The 15,655-nt window shown below is 39.0% G+C and overlaps 1 protein-coding gene across 1 annotated transcript; it reads left to right on the plus strand.

The window, feature by feature from the left end:
• Positions 1-2,348: 2,348 nt before the first annotated feature.
• On the plus strand, positions 2,349-14,966 carry tdrd3 (tudor domain containing 3). The gene is made up of 14 exons (XM_085456732.1): positions 2,349-2,564; positions 4,488-4,572; positions 5,895-5,960; positions 6,697-6,857; positions 8,024-8,165; positions 8,359-8,430; positions 10,167-10,316; positions 10,628-10,780; positions 11,360-11,537; positions 12,135-12,260; positions 12,689-13,617; positions 13,859-13,984; positions 14,158-14,297; positions 14,613-14,966. Exons 1-13 carry the CDS (start codon positions 2,527-2,529, stop codon positions 14,272-14,274), a joined length of 2,343 nt encoding a protein of 780 aa, XP_085312858.1. The 5' UTR covers positions 2,349-2,526; the 3' UTR covers positions 14,275-14,297; positions 14,613-14,966.
• Positions 14,967-15,655: the final 689 nt, after the last annotated feature.

Below are 15,655 nucleotides of genomic sequence, written 5' to 3' on the forward strand. Positions count from 1 at the left end.
TAATGGTCGAGCACCACTTAAATGATATGGAATACCCTTACTGCTCAAAAAATAAAGCTGCTCTACGTTCCACACTCAACACCCAACTGATTCAGTGACTCATTACTGCAAGTCATTGAACCGATTGGGTGAACTTAATAAAGTGGCTGTGGATCAGCCAATCACATGGCAGGCAAATGGCCTTCACAGTCATCAGATCTCAGTCCAGTAGAGCACCTTTGGGATGTGGTGGAATGGGAGATTGACATTATGGATGTGCAGCCAACGAATCTAACACAAACTAATGTAAGTGATTTATCTGTTAGGTAATTTTACAATACAGACTATTTTCTTGACATTTGTTCTTCTATATAGCCTGAAGATTATTAATGAAGGACTTACATATCATTCCTATCTTAAAAAGTATAAGAAAAAGCAATAATTATTAGTAATTAAAAGCATTTTCTGATCAATGGGCTGTGCAATGATTTAGTATCAAATGTCATCTTTAAAAATATTTTTAAATGGTTTGCACTTATTTAGATAATACATGATTTTTATTTTCAGACATAAAAATTCCAAAAACATGTAATGCAGTACCAATTAATTTAATGTAAGAAATCTGCTGGAGATGATCCTTCTTGTTCAAACTAATTTTGCTGCCACCTCGTATCTTATTTCTTACAAAATGTCATATCGGACCCACTGAGACCTTATTAATATTCCCACAAAGTACTGCCCACAGCTTGAACATCATAGGCCTTATGAAGAGGCCACTTTTCTTCATCATGTGGTTTTACTGCATGGTTGATTAGTATATGGCTGAGTCTGAGTCCCTTTCATCAAACCTGTAACAGCAGTAGTCGGTTGCATCCAGGAACAGCTGATGCATGCTTGCTGTGTGTCTCCAGTATTACTCTGAGGTTTGTAGAGGTTTGTATGTGGACACACATACACACAGTTAACTCAGCACTGTCCAGGAACGGTGTAAGGAACTCCACCTATTCCTTCTCCCATGGTTGTGTTCACCAACCCCAAAATTATTGGATATAAAGTCATACTTAAAATTACATTTATATCTGCATACGCTCACTGGCCACTTCATTAATTATACATTGCTAGAATAAGATGTGTACATTGTGGTAGTAAGTGGACATGATAGGCAACAACACTAAGGTAGGATGTGGTGTTATAATGGGTGTTATAATGGGTCACTATCAGCCAAGGTTTCGGGTGAACCCACTGTGAGACCTTGCCCCCACCCTATCATGTGACTTACTGAAATCAAATGACTAAAATGTGAGTGGGCGTTAAGGCATCTGAGAAGGGATCTCAAAACTGGCAGACAGTTGGTGTCCTAAGCCACGCCCTCTGTGCAAAGATGGTCGTTCACAGTGGACGTAGATGGCTTCTTTCACGCCTCTTTCAAACTATCTTCTCTGTCCAAAATATGAATGTTCAAAATGTTACACCTCTCGGATGAGAGGTGAAACGTCTACAAGAAACTTAAAGAACTCCAAAATGCTTTTCTTTCCTTAGATTACTATGACCTGAATGACTAAGAACCTTCTCACAGACAAAAATCAAGACTCATCAGACCAAGCAACGTTTATGTTTCTGGTGTTTCTTCAGTTTTGGTAAGCCCGTGTGAACTGTAGCCTCAGTTTACTGTTCTTAGCTGACAGGAGTGATGTGTTACGGAGTGAGAGGTCCTCTTCTGCATAAGTCTTGTAATGAGTGATTATTTTAATTAATGTTTCAGCTTAAAGCTGTCTAGTCATTGTCCTCTGACCTCTGGCATCAACAAAACGCATTTACCAAAAGAACTGCTGCTCACTGGTTAGTTTCTATTTTATTTAGTTTTTAAAAAAAAAATTATTATTATTATTTGCTGGAGCCAAAGTCACTTTAATATTCTGATGCTCAGTTTAAATGTCAGGAGATTATCTTAACCGTGTCTACGTACCTAAATGCATCGCTGCTGAATAAGATATCTGCTACAGCGGGCAACTGAACAGGTGTACCTAATAAGGTGACCAGAGTCTATATTCCCCTAAAGTTGATTCTGTTCATAGCGTTTTCAGTGGGAGAAACGTTTCATCACTCATCCAAGTGACCTCTTCGGTCTCATCTAACAGCAGGTTTCTCCAGTCTTATAAACAGTATATTTGCATAATGACTGAAACTAGCATCACTGAAGGAACAATGGGCTGGGAGGTCAGTTCCTTGATCGTTAATACGCATGTCTTAGAGTCTATATTGTTTGTCATACTTCTTTTAAACGGATGTCCTTTAAACTGAATGACAAGTAGATTTTGCTTTATCATATGAAAAAAAATTATATAAACGCTATTTAGACCCTCACGGCACTCCGTACTTGTACAGTGTCATTGTGTGACGTATGTACCGTAGAGTCGTTCAGTACTGATATTAGCGAGCTTTGTCTGGAGCAGAATATGAATTACAGGACGAGATAGCTGTTGTTCCAGTGAACCCACTTTAAAACTCTTGGTGTCCTTATTGCTCCATCAGCAGTTTGGAAGCACAATGACCGATGTGACAGATTCCCTGACCAAAGAGGGCTGGTAGGTAGCATGTGAGCTAATTTCAAAGAGCTAGCTAGTACTACTAATACAACTACCACTACTACTACTCTTTGATGTTTTCTAAAAACACTATTTAGCGTACTTATAACTTAAAATTAAAGTACAAGGTTTACCTTAACACTTTGGATTTCTGTGTGTTTTTGCAACGTAATTAGTTGTTCTGGAGGCTGGCTAACAAACTAGCGAGATAAATGACGCTAGCTATGCAATACACACTTAGCATGCAATTATTACAGCGTAGTGTGGCGCTGCATTTTGCATGAACAAACAGTGATAACGTCATATGCAGTGCCAATCAAATAAATCTGAGGCTCATATTAAAGTTAATATAGTTAAAACATGCAGTGCTTTTAAAACTCAGAACATCCCAGCAGCAGTTTGCAGTAGCTAGACATGAGTGCTAGCATTTAGCCACATGCAGCTTCTAAACACTTACTGCTTCAGGTTTTGCTTACTTAATTGTTATCCCTTCTAGAGTCTTATATGTATTTAACAGAGATGAATAATAACTGTTCTGTCCGTAATGTACAGATAAACTAATTTAAAAGTGGTCCCGAGGTTGTTTACGTTTGTTGTCATGCACACCATCTGATCAGATCAAAGAGGCTGTGAACGTAACTCATGATAAAAAGAAAACAGATTTCTTCTGCTGTTTCTTCCCATATATTCAGTTTAGTTTTGGGAAGGAGGTGAGTTCGTTATCTGAATCAGTTTATTGCTAAACTGCGCGAATTGTAAAACAGTCTTGAAGCAAGCAGTTTATAAACTTCTGTGATACTGAACTATGAATTAACTGTAATAGAGTAGAATTGTAATTGCATTGTGTTGATTAGATGGGAGAGTTAATTTGACTTGTCATGTTTTGCTGTTTGAGTAGAGTTGTTTAGTTTGTGTACTGTTTATATCTTACAGTAAAATTACTTTGAGTTTCTCCCTTGTCACAAGGGGTCAGCACTAACGTGATTATAGTTTACTAAACTAAAACTAGATGCAAAACCCCCCAATTTAGTTATGTAAAATAAAGATTTAAAGAAAGACTTAAAAATGAAACTAACTAAAATCATTTGAGAACTTGCAAAATTAAAATAAATAAAAATACAGAGGCTTTGATGAATGTTTTTATAGAGACACTCTGTCTAAAAGTCTGTGACACAGTTACTTTCAAAAAGTTCTGTTTTTAGTAGTAATACGTGTACTGATTTTCCTAAACCTCGCCTCTGACATATGCCGTCCATATAATAACAACCTTATGGAACACTGAAACTAATAAAAACATATCTAAAGCCAAACATTTGCAGACAACACAAACTAAACTGAAACAAGAAAACGCACTATGGGAAGTAATTGAAACTAAACTTAGTTAAAAACAAAAAGTAAAAATGAAATAAAAATAAAAACAAATGAGAAAATACAAAAATACAACTGTGATCCCTGCAGCAGATATCTCCACATGTTTGATTTGGCAGAGTTTTAACTGGGGTTCCCATCCTGACTCCCCCCCCAAAGGAGATTATTTATTAATCATAATATGTATGACATTTAGAATAAGTATTAGCATACAAACACACAACAATTTATGGAGTTATGGAGACGCTTGACATCACAGTAAATAAATAAATACAGCATTACCTCCACATGCGTGTTATAAATTTGACCAAACTAAAAAAAAAAGATTAAAACCAAAGACGTTACCATTTGCATTTTATTTTTAATATCAGTCTTTTTTAAGAGAAAAATGTCCGCTAAAATGCAGTTTTTATTTTTTCAGTCAAGTATTTGTCGCCGTCTTTAGATAAGTTTTAGTTGATTATAATAACAGTCTGTTTAAACATGTTGAAATGAGACTGTCTGAAGCCTTTCCCAGCTTCACTTGTATTCTCTGCTCTGTTTTTCATCTTGCAGGTACCTCAGTGATGAAGGCATAGCAGAACTGAAAGGATCCGCTGAGAAAATAACACATAGTGACATAATTCGTATTGCACTTGATGTAAGTGCAACACAAACACATATACAGAATGTTTTTACCGTGTAACACCTTGCCTTGAGTTTTAGAGTTTAAGGAAAATCACCATCATTGTACTAAAAGTTGGCATTTTTTTAACTAGTTTGGTTAGACACTACTAGTTTTTGTTAGATACTACTAGTTTATCAAACATAATAACAGAAACATGCATAAATATCTGCCAAACAAGTGAATCTAAGTAAACCTGTTGTAGTTACTCTATGCAGAACCATTCACTCATGCTATTCTATTCATCCCTAAAAGGCACCTTTCTGAGCCAGAAATAACTCATCCTTTTCCCTCTTCAATCACTCAATGACTGCCCTCTCAAATTATATCATCAATCATCATGAAACCAGGAATCTATTCATTTTAATAGTATGAAATGAATGTGGGTATTTGAATTATCTGTTAATTATAATTGTGTATTTAAAAAAAGAATTTTTTTCATTTGATACGCAGCTAAACAAAATGAAAATGTTTAAAGAGGAACCATAAACATTCATATAGGGTTCTTCTCCTAGAATGACAAAGATGCTACAGACCTGACCTGCAGTATCGAACGAGTCGAGAACGCACAGTCAGTGCATTTACTGCAGAAACACTGACCTTTAAGGTTTAGCATGGAGTGCTGCGGAAAGGTCTCACACTGTACTTTTAGATATTACTGCATACCTGGTTTAATCAACTTGTAGTAAATTTAGAGTGGTACTTGTAGGGGCTTAAAGTTATTAACATTGTCAGACTAGGCATAAAAATAAATTGGAGCCACTGATGATTTGCTAGCAAAATGGTGCATTTAATTGTATCTTAATTAGAGAGATATTTTGCTACTCTGGCTGCTTTTTTTGGTTTTACCTGGAGCGCTTATTTTGTTCAGACATATTGTTTTCTGCGGTAAAAAGTGGTTGTAAAATTGGTTTGGGAGGCAGACACATTTGTAGTTTTAATGTTGATCTCTTATGGTTTGGAGGAAAAATGAAATCCTCTTTAAAAAATACAATTCTGTTAAAAAGCTAGGTTAAATAAAGTGGTGATTGGATTTAAAAAGCAATGAGCTCCAATCCTGATTCTTGTATATCAAAATTACTCCATACATTGGCGCATATACTGGTTTTACTGTTTTACTGCAATAGTGCACAGTTGCACTCTCTCCACCATGTGGAGTGAGATTACAAAAAGTGAGATTACATCTGATTGAATAGTTAAAAATGTGTTTTGTTGTTTTTGTTTCACATGTGCATTGTTTCATTACATGAATATATGATTATTATATATATTCTAATAAAGCAGCTTTTGTTTTGCAGACTGATCTTAGAACTGTTGGGCGAAAATATCTACCATCTGATATCAACAGTGGAAGAACTGAGAAGGTGAGTGGCATACATATTGCTACAACTCTGTGGCAGTGCTTAATTTATGAAACTCTATTACAAATGATGAGCTGGAGCCACTGTTGAAAGGAAACTTTAGAACTGCAGTTTTCATTATTGCCACTAGATGTCCCTAGCACACTAACAAATGTAGGTCAAGAAACCACTTCTTTGCCCATGAAAGTAAAATCGAGCAAATGGAGGGGGGAAAAAACCCAAATATCAAAACATGTAATTTTATGTGCATTTACCTCCTCTTCCCTTCAGACTCCGAATATGATACACCCCATTATACCCTGGTAATGCACTCTGCCTTGTACATATAATGCATAAATTGCGCTGTATTGCACTATACACTTTTTGTATGTAGTATTGAATGTAGATAGGATTTACACATATCTTTTCCCAGGTGTAGAAATCAAACTTTGTGCGAAGAGTCCTTACAAAAGCATTCAACAACAGTGGTCGCTGTAGCTCTAAATGTAAGCCTTGAGGCTATTTTGAGGAATAAATAAACCTGTGCTGACTTAAGTATGCCACAGGGAAAGAGGTATTGTTTTGTTTTTTGTTTTTTTGCCTTAAAAATTTGAGTAATCCTCAATACATACTGAAAACTCCTAGAGGGTTTTTCAGTATTTCGCTGTAATCCTCCTCCGCACATGCAGATTTGCCTTTCAAGCCACCTCTTTTTTTATTTATTTATTTATTTATTTTTCTGTCTTTTGCACATGGCCAGTTGGAGGGTCCATGTGTCCTCCAGGTGCAGAAGGTGAGAAACATCTCAGCTCCTAAAGACCACGAGGAGTCCCAGGGCGCGCCGCGAATGCTGCGCCTGCAAATGACAGATGGGCACACCACCTGTGTTGGACTGGAGTTCAAACATCTGTCTAAGATCAGGTATTACAGTTTTGTTGCATTTAAAAATAACAGGCTGTAGTGTAATGTAAATATCTGTGAAAGGGGTATAAATGGTTAAAAAAAATCCTACATTTTTTTTATTTGTCTCATATTTAAAAATGGATAATGTAAAAGCTGCTTTTCTGTTTGCTGCATAGATGCAAATCGGGGGCATTCAGCTGGTTTCTCATATTTTGCAAACACATTCTGCACACACCCTGCTCCTTCACCTCCCTGTCAACATTCTCACCCCACCACATGTCTGAATTTTCCCTTTATCTGCAATTTCCTCGACGTGGCAGCTGATCTAACAATTCTTAGCCTTAATTACATCTCCATCCAAGCTACCGTGGCCTTGGTGACTGCTGCCATGGTGACTAGCCAGTCTGTACAGGTGGAGTGGCCAGAATGTGGGCCTTGACTTCCTGATGGGAAGAGAGGAGAGAACAGAACAAATCCCCCCTTTATGAGCGGCACACACACACTGGCTAGCAACAGCGCCGGTTAGTGTTTCTTATGAAAGTGTCCGCTTTAGTGTGCGTGAGGCCATAAGTGAGAGGCAAAGAAGGATGAGCTGGATTACAGGACTGTTCAGTGTGCGAGACAGTGATGTAGTACAGAGAGATGACAATTAAGTAGCGACACTGAGGGTGAATAGTGCATTTGTATGTGATTGAATCAAGGATGACTGCCGTCTTATTCCTGTATTTGCTGCTATCATGTGAACTTCTATCATGATAGCAGCAGAAGCATCTATCCCAGAGGTTTGGAGTGAAATCCCTAATTGTTGCTTTGGCATCCGGCATCAGTAGCTGGAAATCCCTCTAAGTCCCTGTGCTTTCCTAATGAGAGAGGCAGAGGCCTTATCAGGCCTGATGAGATAGAGGGGCTTTTAATTTACCATGAGGATGGGTGAGCAGCTGGGATTATTAATAGTCTCTCCTAGCCTTGCCACCCATCTGCTGGCAATGCTCCATGTCATTTATAAAGTGGCATGGGTAACGAAATAGGGTGTGAGACTTGGTATATGCAGTAAACCCACACATATATTTAAAATTTAATAGCTTTTTAAAAAGAAATGTATAGAAATATATCATTCATACTGCGTTTCAGTCTTAATATTTTGTTTTCTCTATTACTATTTTTTATTTTATTTTGTTTTTCAGTTTTAACACCCCACCAGGAACAAAGGTGAAGCTTCTTGGTACAGTCCAGGTTAAAAATGGTCTTTTACTGCTTGACGATTCAAAAATCTCTGTCCTTGGAGGAGAGGTTGATCACATGGTGGAGAAGTGGGAACTACAAAGGGTGAGGGTCAATATTTTAATGACGGATCAGCCACTCTGGCTAAAAAGATAAAAGTCATATTTTAGTAATCATTTTAAATGTGTAATAAAGGCCTCTGCTACGCCATCATTAGCTGTTGTTGAGGTTGTATTTATCTGAGTTTTGTATTTAAAAAAAAAAAAAAAAAGGGGTACCTTTATCCTTCATCCTGCAGAGTCTGGCCAAACACAGCAGGAGTAACATTGGAGCAGAAGGCGGACCTCCTCCCTTCGTGCCATTTGGTCAGGTGAGGAAGAACATTTCATAGTTCACTTAAAAAGCAAAACATCCAAAATTATATTTAAAAAAAATGTTTCTAAGAAGAACAAAAACCAGAAAGAATAACATAAAAATTGAACAAAATTAATACAGACAGGAACATTAATATGAAATGATACTTCAGCAGTGATTTAATGGAAGCCAGGCAGTAGTGAATAGCAGTAACCTCATAAATGTATGCAAGGAACTAAACACAGATCTGGCGCCAGGAGTGTCCCTATCTTGGCAATGTTCTCTCTGATCTTTTGGAACAATTACGCCTTCATGAATCTTTAAAATGTTTGATCGCTGTGTGTGTAATAAAGCAGAATTAAAAATCAAACTGTCCTGTGGCAGGTTATCTCCCGCCAGCAACATGAGGCTTAAATGTTGCATTTTTGTTAAAATAAAAAGCTCTAGTAATTGATGTAAAAGGGCAGCTGAGATTAAGCGTTGTGAACATGAAAAGCAGATCGTCAAGGTAACCACTAATAATTAGATGCTTTATTTGCTAACGTTTTTCTTTTTTTTAACGACTATTATTATACACAGAATACTTAAAGCTTTAAAAAAGACTGAGTCTGAGTCTCGGCTAGGATCACAGCTTCCAAGTGAATGCATTGGTATCAGCTTCACACTTGGATTTTGGGATTTTCCTTCCAGATTTGCTCAAGCTTTGTAAAGTTTTATGACAGGGGAGCATTTGGGACTTATTTAACAGCCTCTAGATCTTCTGCGTAACTGTATTTACTAATGCGGGGTCATTCCAGGACTTGGTGTTGAGTAAGTCTGCTTTGGGTCGCTTTAGATTGCTCTGTTCCAAGGTATTTGGCGCTGGAAAGCAAATGTGTGTGCTTGCGCTTTGCTTGGATCTATGTTCTGTCAGTTGAGTCAGTTTTACTTATTCTGGTTGCTTCTACTCAGAGGCGCTCTCACAGCACGGAGCTTCTACCATCATGCTTCACAGCAGGAATGTTTTTAAAAGTGTAGTTGTGGTGTGTTTCTACCAGACATTTTCCAGTCAGAAGAATTTAGTTTACATGGCATTAGACGGTAGACTTTTTGTCTTTTTACCTCAAGCTCTGAGTTCAAAACAGTTTTACTTACATGATGATCCTAATGATATTAATGCAGATAGATTTCCTGTTGTCTGCTAGTCATTCTCAAATCCTTTTGTTTTTGTGCCTCTTCTTTGGCTAACAGAAAATTACTGAACTTAAAAATAGTAAACTGTCCTCACTGGAAGGTGAGTTATTATGTGAGCGATAACTAAATAAGACAGAAATCCAGGCCTTCATCATTTTCACATAAGCATAATCTTGTTACTATGACGAATATCATTTTTAATACAACCTGTTATGTTAGATACCCACAAATAGTCGCAGGGTTTGATTTTTATTGAAACAAAGAGTGGCTGAACCTAGTCAAAAGTAAATATCATTGCTCCGGTCATTTGCTGGCCTGTGTGACTAAATCATCACTTGGTGCAGTCGAGGAACAGCTGCAGGAAGTGATAAGTTCCATCTCATTGGCACCGAGCCACCATCTGTAATTGTTTTGAAATTAAATACAGTTCACAGTCAAGTTTGAGAAAAACCAGATGAATTCATCTGGTTCTAGTTTGAGTCCATGAAATGTGCAATCTGTCAAGCGCACTAATTTCTGTACTTAAGAGAGCGTACACGAGTGATGATCTCTGCAGCCTTGTTCTCGCTCTCCCTGTAGAAGTGTGCAAGGAAGGATGAAGTGGATAGCCGAGAACTGGACCAGAGGAAGACCCTGCAGACTCACACTGTGGTCAAAAGCACTGACGAGAACGACGAGTTTGAAAAGCAGCGGACTGCGGCTATTGCTGAGGTGGCCAAGACCAAAGAGGTATCCAAACCTTTATCACTTGTTAGCTTTTCAGTTGTTAATTTTCGGGACCAGTGTTTTTGCCATGCGGGCAAAATTTGCTGCTTTATCGATTGCACGTCCTGCACAAGTGACTTAATTTGGCCTCAATTTAAAAATATATGCTCTTTATCGGCATTCACCTCAACCTTAATTGCCTTTGACAGTTGTGTAACTCTTCAAATTAAAAGTCATAATTACGTTGCCATTTGCAGAGTTCTGTTTCTTTTATTGTATTTTTCTCTTTGTCCAACCCTGCAGCTCTATTGATCCTAATGTTGTTTCCTTGTCAGGGCCCCCGCACATTTGGCGGTGGAGGAAATGCAGGCGGCAATTTATCCAATGCTGCCTCCTCCTCCCGGAGCCGAGAGTCTTACCAGCAGAGGAGACGGGAGGACCGGGCTGAAAGAACAGAAAGCAGACAAGATGGAAACTACAGAGAGCTGGTGAGAACACAAACTATAATCCAACACCCTCCACACACACACACACACACACACACAAAAACGTTGTTGAAATAATGGCTTTACCTCACATTACTGAAGTCCCAATTCACTGTAACAAAGCAATTTAAAGGCTCAAACTTGCTCTGTGTTCTTCTGTGGTTTCTTTAGTCTGGGTTGAAGTCTTATTTCATGGTTCACAGATTGGGTGAGGCATCGGTTATAATATTGTGGAGATGTAAATGGATTGGAGCCCTGGTCAGGTTTTCCAATCAAGTGGCAGTCCATTTGTCTTGCTTTTTGTTGTGTCCTGCCAGTTTCTCTAGTCTGAAGGGTTTGGGTTGAAGACATTAATAGGACAGAACGTAAAATTGTAGTGTTTGACAAGGGAGTAGTGTTTGCGATCGTTTCCAACACCAACAGGCTCTCACAGGTAAAACAGAATTTAAAAGGGAGCTCCTGGGTGCGTCACACTAAACGTCTGCATTTATAACCTCGTAATTGTACTTATAATTATCATATGCATGTAATCTTCCTCTGATTTCCATACAACAAATATATTTCCTGTCATTTGTTGGGTAGGTTGACGAACGCGCTCTGAGGCACATCATGGAGATGGGCTTTAACAGAGAAGCTGCTCGACAGGCTCTGATGGACAATAATAACAACCTTGAAGTGGCACTGAACAGCCTACTGACTGGATCTTCTGGTAGCAGACCTGGCCCTGCGGCTGCAGAGTCTAACAAGCCACAACCCAGAGGTATACACACAAACACACACATACACACACACAGCCCCAGATGCACCTTTAGCCCACTTAGGCCGCATAACAATTTATGTCTGCAGAGCAAGCAGAGCCAGATTGAGGTTGGAGGAGTGATGTGGAGGTTCTTTAAATGCAATGAAAATCACCGGCAGCCTAGTTAAAGGTCCTTTGTGGCAGGGTTTTTTTTTGTTGCATTTACCAGAAATTGCAGGCACACACTTTATTGCTCTTTTCAAAAGCACACCTTAAGGTTTTAGATGGAAATTCTGTTTTAAATGCAGTCATTGCTTTGTGTCTGTTTCATTAGTGAAAATCAACCTGTTTTACCTTGAAACTTGCCCAATCACACTGAATTACTTAGATATTCTTTTTTCAAACCAGCTACTGGTACAGTTTACTCTAAAGCTATTTTAAATGTACAACACAAACTCATTAAAAGTAAATTCAGTTGAGTTCTCACGTGCAGGCTAATGCAGATAAAGTCACATACTTTATGTAGATGCAGGAGACCACAAAGTGTGCACATTCAAACTGATCGATTTAATCTTTGTCAAAATAATGTTTTGTTTTTTTTCGCTGTGTTTTCTTCAGGCAGAGGAAAGGGAAGAGGCAGGTCCAGAAATGAAGATGATCAAGAGGGAGCAGGAGGAAGACCATCTGGACCGAGCACATTGTTTGACTTTCTGGAATCCAAAATGGGTGTTTTCTCCATTGATGGTGGGTTATATTCCAAGCTGTGGAATAGTGTATTTTTTTTCTTTTTAATCATTTTGGAAAAGAGAGAGACTAAGTGTAAGGGACATAGATGTGTGCAACTTCCAACCCAGTTCCTGTGTAGTGATGACTTATGGGAGGGCCTCTGGGAGAGCACACAAATTAAAGCAAAAGTATGGCTGATGTTTGTAGCACCTTTTGAAGCCAGTTCTTTAGGAGGAATCTACTGATTTCTAACTGAGCCTTGATTAGACTGAGACAGATGGCTGTTGTCAGGTCAGAAAAACTAAGACATGTTTCTGACAACAAGACATCAGCACTGGTCTGAAATACCAACCAAGCACTTGTTAGTATTCCCTCCACTATTTTTCCCATTATTGTTTTGCCATACTTCTTAATACAGCTGATCTTTTCTTGTTTGCTTTTATCAGAGCCAAAGAGCCAGGCTCCACAGAGACATCACGAAAACAAAGGAAATTTCCACAACTCAGACTATCACACCAAAGACGCACCTCAGACCAAGTTCTCCTCGCATAATGACCATAGGCAACAAAGGAATGACAGACCGCCTCGCTTTCACAGGGACACTGATTTTCCCAAACCTGGCCAGGAGCCTCTCTCTAATTGTACAACCCCCCAAACGTCAGGCCAAGCCCAGCAGTGGAAGGGCCAGGAGAGGTGGTCACGAGGGATGTCCGATAGATCGCAAACTGACAAGAAAGAGATGCGTGACGATCAGATTTTTCCTTCTTCCTTCGTGTCTGCTTCCACTCATTCAAAAGACCTTCAGCAGCAGGTGGAGTTTAGTGGATCTTACAACCAACGGTCCAGAAATGGAGATGGTGGTGGGAATATGTCAGCGGCGTCTCATAGAAGAGGGGCACCCACATCAAAACTGAGCAATTTGGCGGGAAGTGAAGCGAACGGAAAAGGAAATAAACGTGTAGACAGAAATGAAGACTTCAACAACAGCAGGAGGAAGGGGAAGATGGAGAGGGCAAATTTGGATCACCCTGAGCGACAAAGGGATAGTGGGCCAGCAAACTTTAACTCAAAGGGAGGAGGCTCCGAAGTGGGGTCATCACAGAGTTCTTATATACCAACAGGAGATCCTTCTCATTTCCAAAATGGCGTTATAGAACACAAAAGAACTGGGCCGATCAAACCACAAACCTCGTCTTGTCCACCGAACAGGGAGCCGCCGCCCCCAAAGAGAAACAATGCTAATAACCCAGGGTCTAAAAGAAGGGGAGGTCAAGGCAAAGGACAAGGTCCTCGAGGATCAGAAAGGGGTCATATTTCTGAACACATGTGGAAACCTGGAGATGAGTGTCTGGCACTTTACTGGGAAGACAGTAAGGTGCGTCATCCCTACATGTATGAGACAGCAATAGTTAATGATTGTTGAAAACTGCTGTGTTTAAGATGTTTTCTTTTTCTTTGGCTGAGCGCTGGTTTGACAGTTAAAGTTGTTTAAAATTCTAAAAATGAATCTGCGGGATTCGTTTTGTATTGACAGTGCCTTTGATTTGTTTTTCAAAGGTTTGTATTTGAGAGTAATGAGATTTCTGTTTTTTTTCTGTCTGGTTGTGTGTGTGAAGTTCTACCATGCCAGAATAGATGCCGTTCATCCATCTGGCTCCACGGCTGTGGTTGTATTTAGCGATTATGGAAATTGTGAAGAGGTCCTCCTGAATAACATCAAACCTCTTGATGCTGATGTCATGGTAAGAAAATATGGAAACATCCATCAAACTCAGAACTTGTTGGTTCATAGTAAATGAAAGCTACTAATTAAACTGCGATCAAGTGAGGTGAGGAAAGGTGATAAAATATGAATGAGTTCTAGGTGGATTACTCACAGTAACACATCACAACTGTATCAAATGTACAATGGCAGGAGGAAGATGATGGTTACTATGACAGTTCACTAGAGTTTCGCCGCGGGGGAGACGGCCAGCCTAGACGCACGCGACCCACGCAGCAGTACTACCAGCCGCCCAGGGCACGAGATTGATGTTTCTGCATTTACACGGGCAGGTAAATAAATGAGCAAGCATGTATTTTCTTTTCACTGGTGTTTAAGCACAAACCATGAATGTGTTTTATATAAAATAAATTAGAATTTCCCATTCATTTCTTTTATTTGTGGTGGTGGGAATCTTGAATTTTGTAATAGATATGGAAAATTCAAGACTTTTATTTCAGTCACAGCTGTAAAACATCTGTTTATTTTGAAGTTGTGTGGTCATGAGATATTTTGTGAGATTCCCCAAATACAATAACGTTTGTTATATCACATAATCTGTTAACCAAACAAATTATAACTTTGTTGTCTTTTGCTTCATCCATCAGTGTGCGTGTCCCTCATCCTTCCACGTTCTGCAACAATCCAGAGTGCTTCCTGAATTTTTAAGTGTCCCGATGGGCTTGGGCATACAGGACTTTTAAAAGGGCTCGCACATCATGCAACAATAAAATAAAATAAAAAAACACAAAACAAAACAACAAAAAAAAATCAACTGACATGAGCTCCGGTTTATTTTGTCAAGGACATATCTACTGTACATGTTGTGAAGATTTGTTAAATGGCTGCTTCAGAATAAACAGTTATTATTAGTATGTAGCAGATCTGTTTTAATGCGTTTTGCTTTTAATTATTCAATTTTAATGATGAATAAACTAATGCAGAGGTGGAAAGGAAACTTCTCCGGGGTCCTTGGATTCATTTTGACTCCGTCAATTAATTTTAGCTGAGCTTCTAAGTTAACTCGAGTTTGGGCTATTTGATGACTTGGTAATTTTTTTCAAACCTACCCTAGCAAATTTGCAAGTTGTTGTCTTACAGCTTACCTTGCCTCTGACATTTTCTCCTCTGCGAGTCCAGAGCAAGCAGCTCAGGCTAATTTGTTGTGTTCTGTGAAGCAAATCCAAATGGTAAGACAATCTCTCCCTGCTGTAATAGAGATGGTCACACTGCAGAGATATCATTTTGCACATTACAAAAGGGGACTGTACCTAGCTCTTCAAGCACTGCGCACACTCTGCTGGCTGTTTATGGACTCGAGCAGTGTGGGAGACACGTTTTGCACATGAAGAAATAATCTCCACCTTCTGCTCCAGTTTCACTCATACCAGCAGTGGGGGATAAATGGACAATTCACCAGGGTTCAGCAGAAAGGTCACCGTGTTATTCTGTATCACTAGTCCAAAGGGTTTGCTTTATTTTCCAACTGAGGCGCCAGGCAAGCATAGATGAATAATTAACAGCTGGTAATATGGAAACCTATCCACCAGAGAGGAACTGAAAGTGAAGCTCTTGACAATGTTCTAGGGGACTGACTATGACACGGTACCCAAATGAGAGGGGATTGATTTTCAATCAGATAAACGTATAT

The sequence above is a fragment of the Copadichromis virginalis genome, linkage group LG1, assembly GCF_057382275.1.
Source record: "Copadichromis virginalis isolate Kocher_CV1m ecotype Utaka linkage group LG1, C_Virginalis_male_GT1.1, whole genome shotgun sequence".
NCBI classification, from domain to species: Eukaryota; Metazoa; Chordata; class Actinopteri; order Cichliformes; family Cichlidae; genus Copadichromis; species Copadichromis virginalis.

Excerpts from the sequence above, each read along its gene's own strand:
- tdrd3 (XM_085456732.1), top strand. The coding sequence starts at position 2,527 with ATGACCGATGTGACAGATTCCCTGACCAAAGAGGGCTG. Across the intron at positions 10,317-10,627 it reads AGGTGGCCAAGACCAAAGAG|GGCCCCCGCACATTTGGCGG; the intron begins GTATCCAAACCT and ends TTTCCTTGTCAG. Across the intron at positions 12,261-12,688 it reads GGGTGTTTTCTCCATTGATG|AGCCAAAGAGCCAGGCTCCA; the intron begins GTGGGTTATATT and ends TGCTTTTATCAG.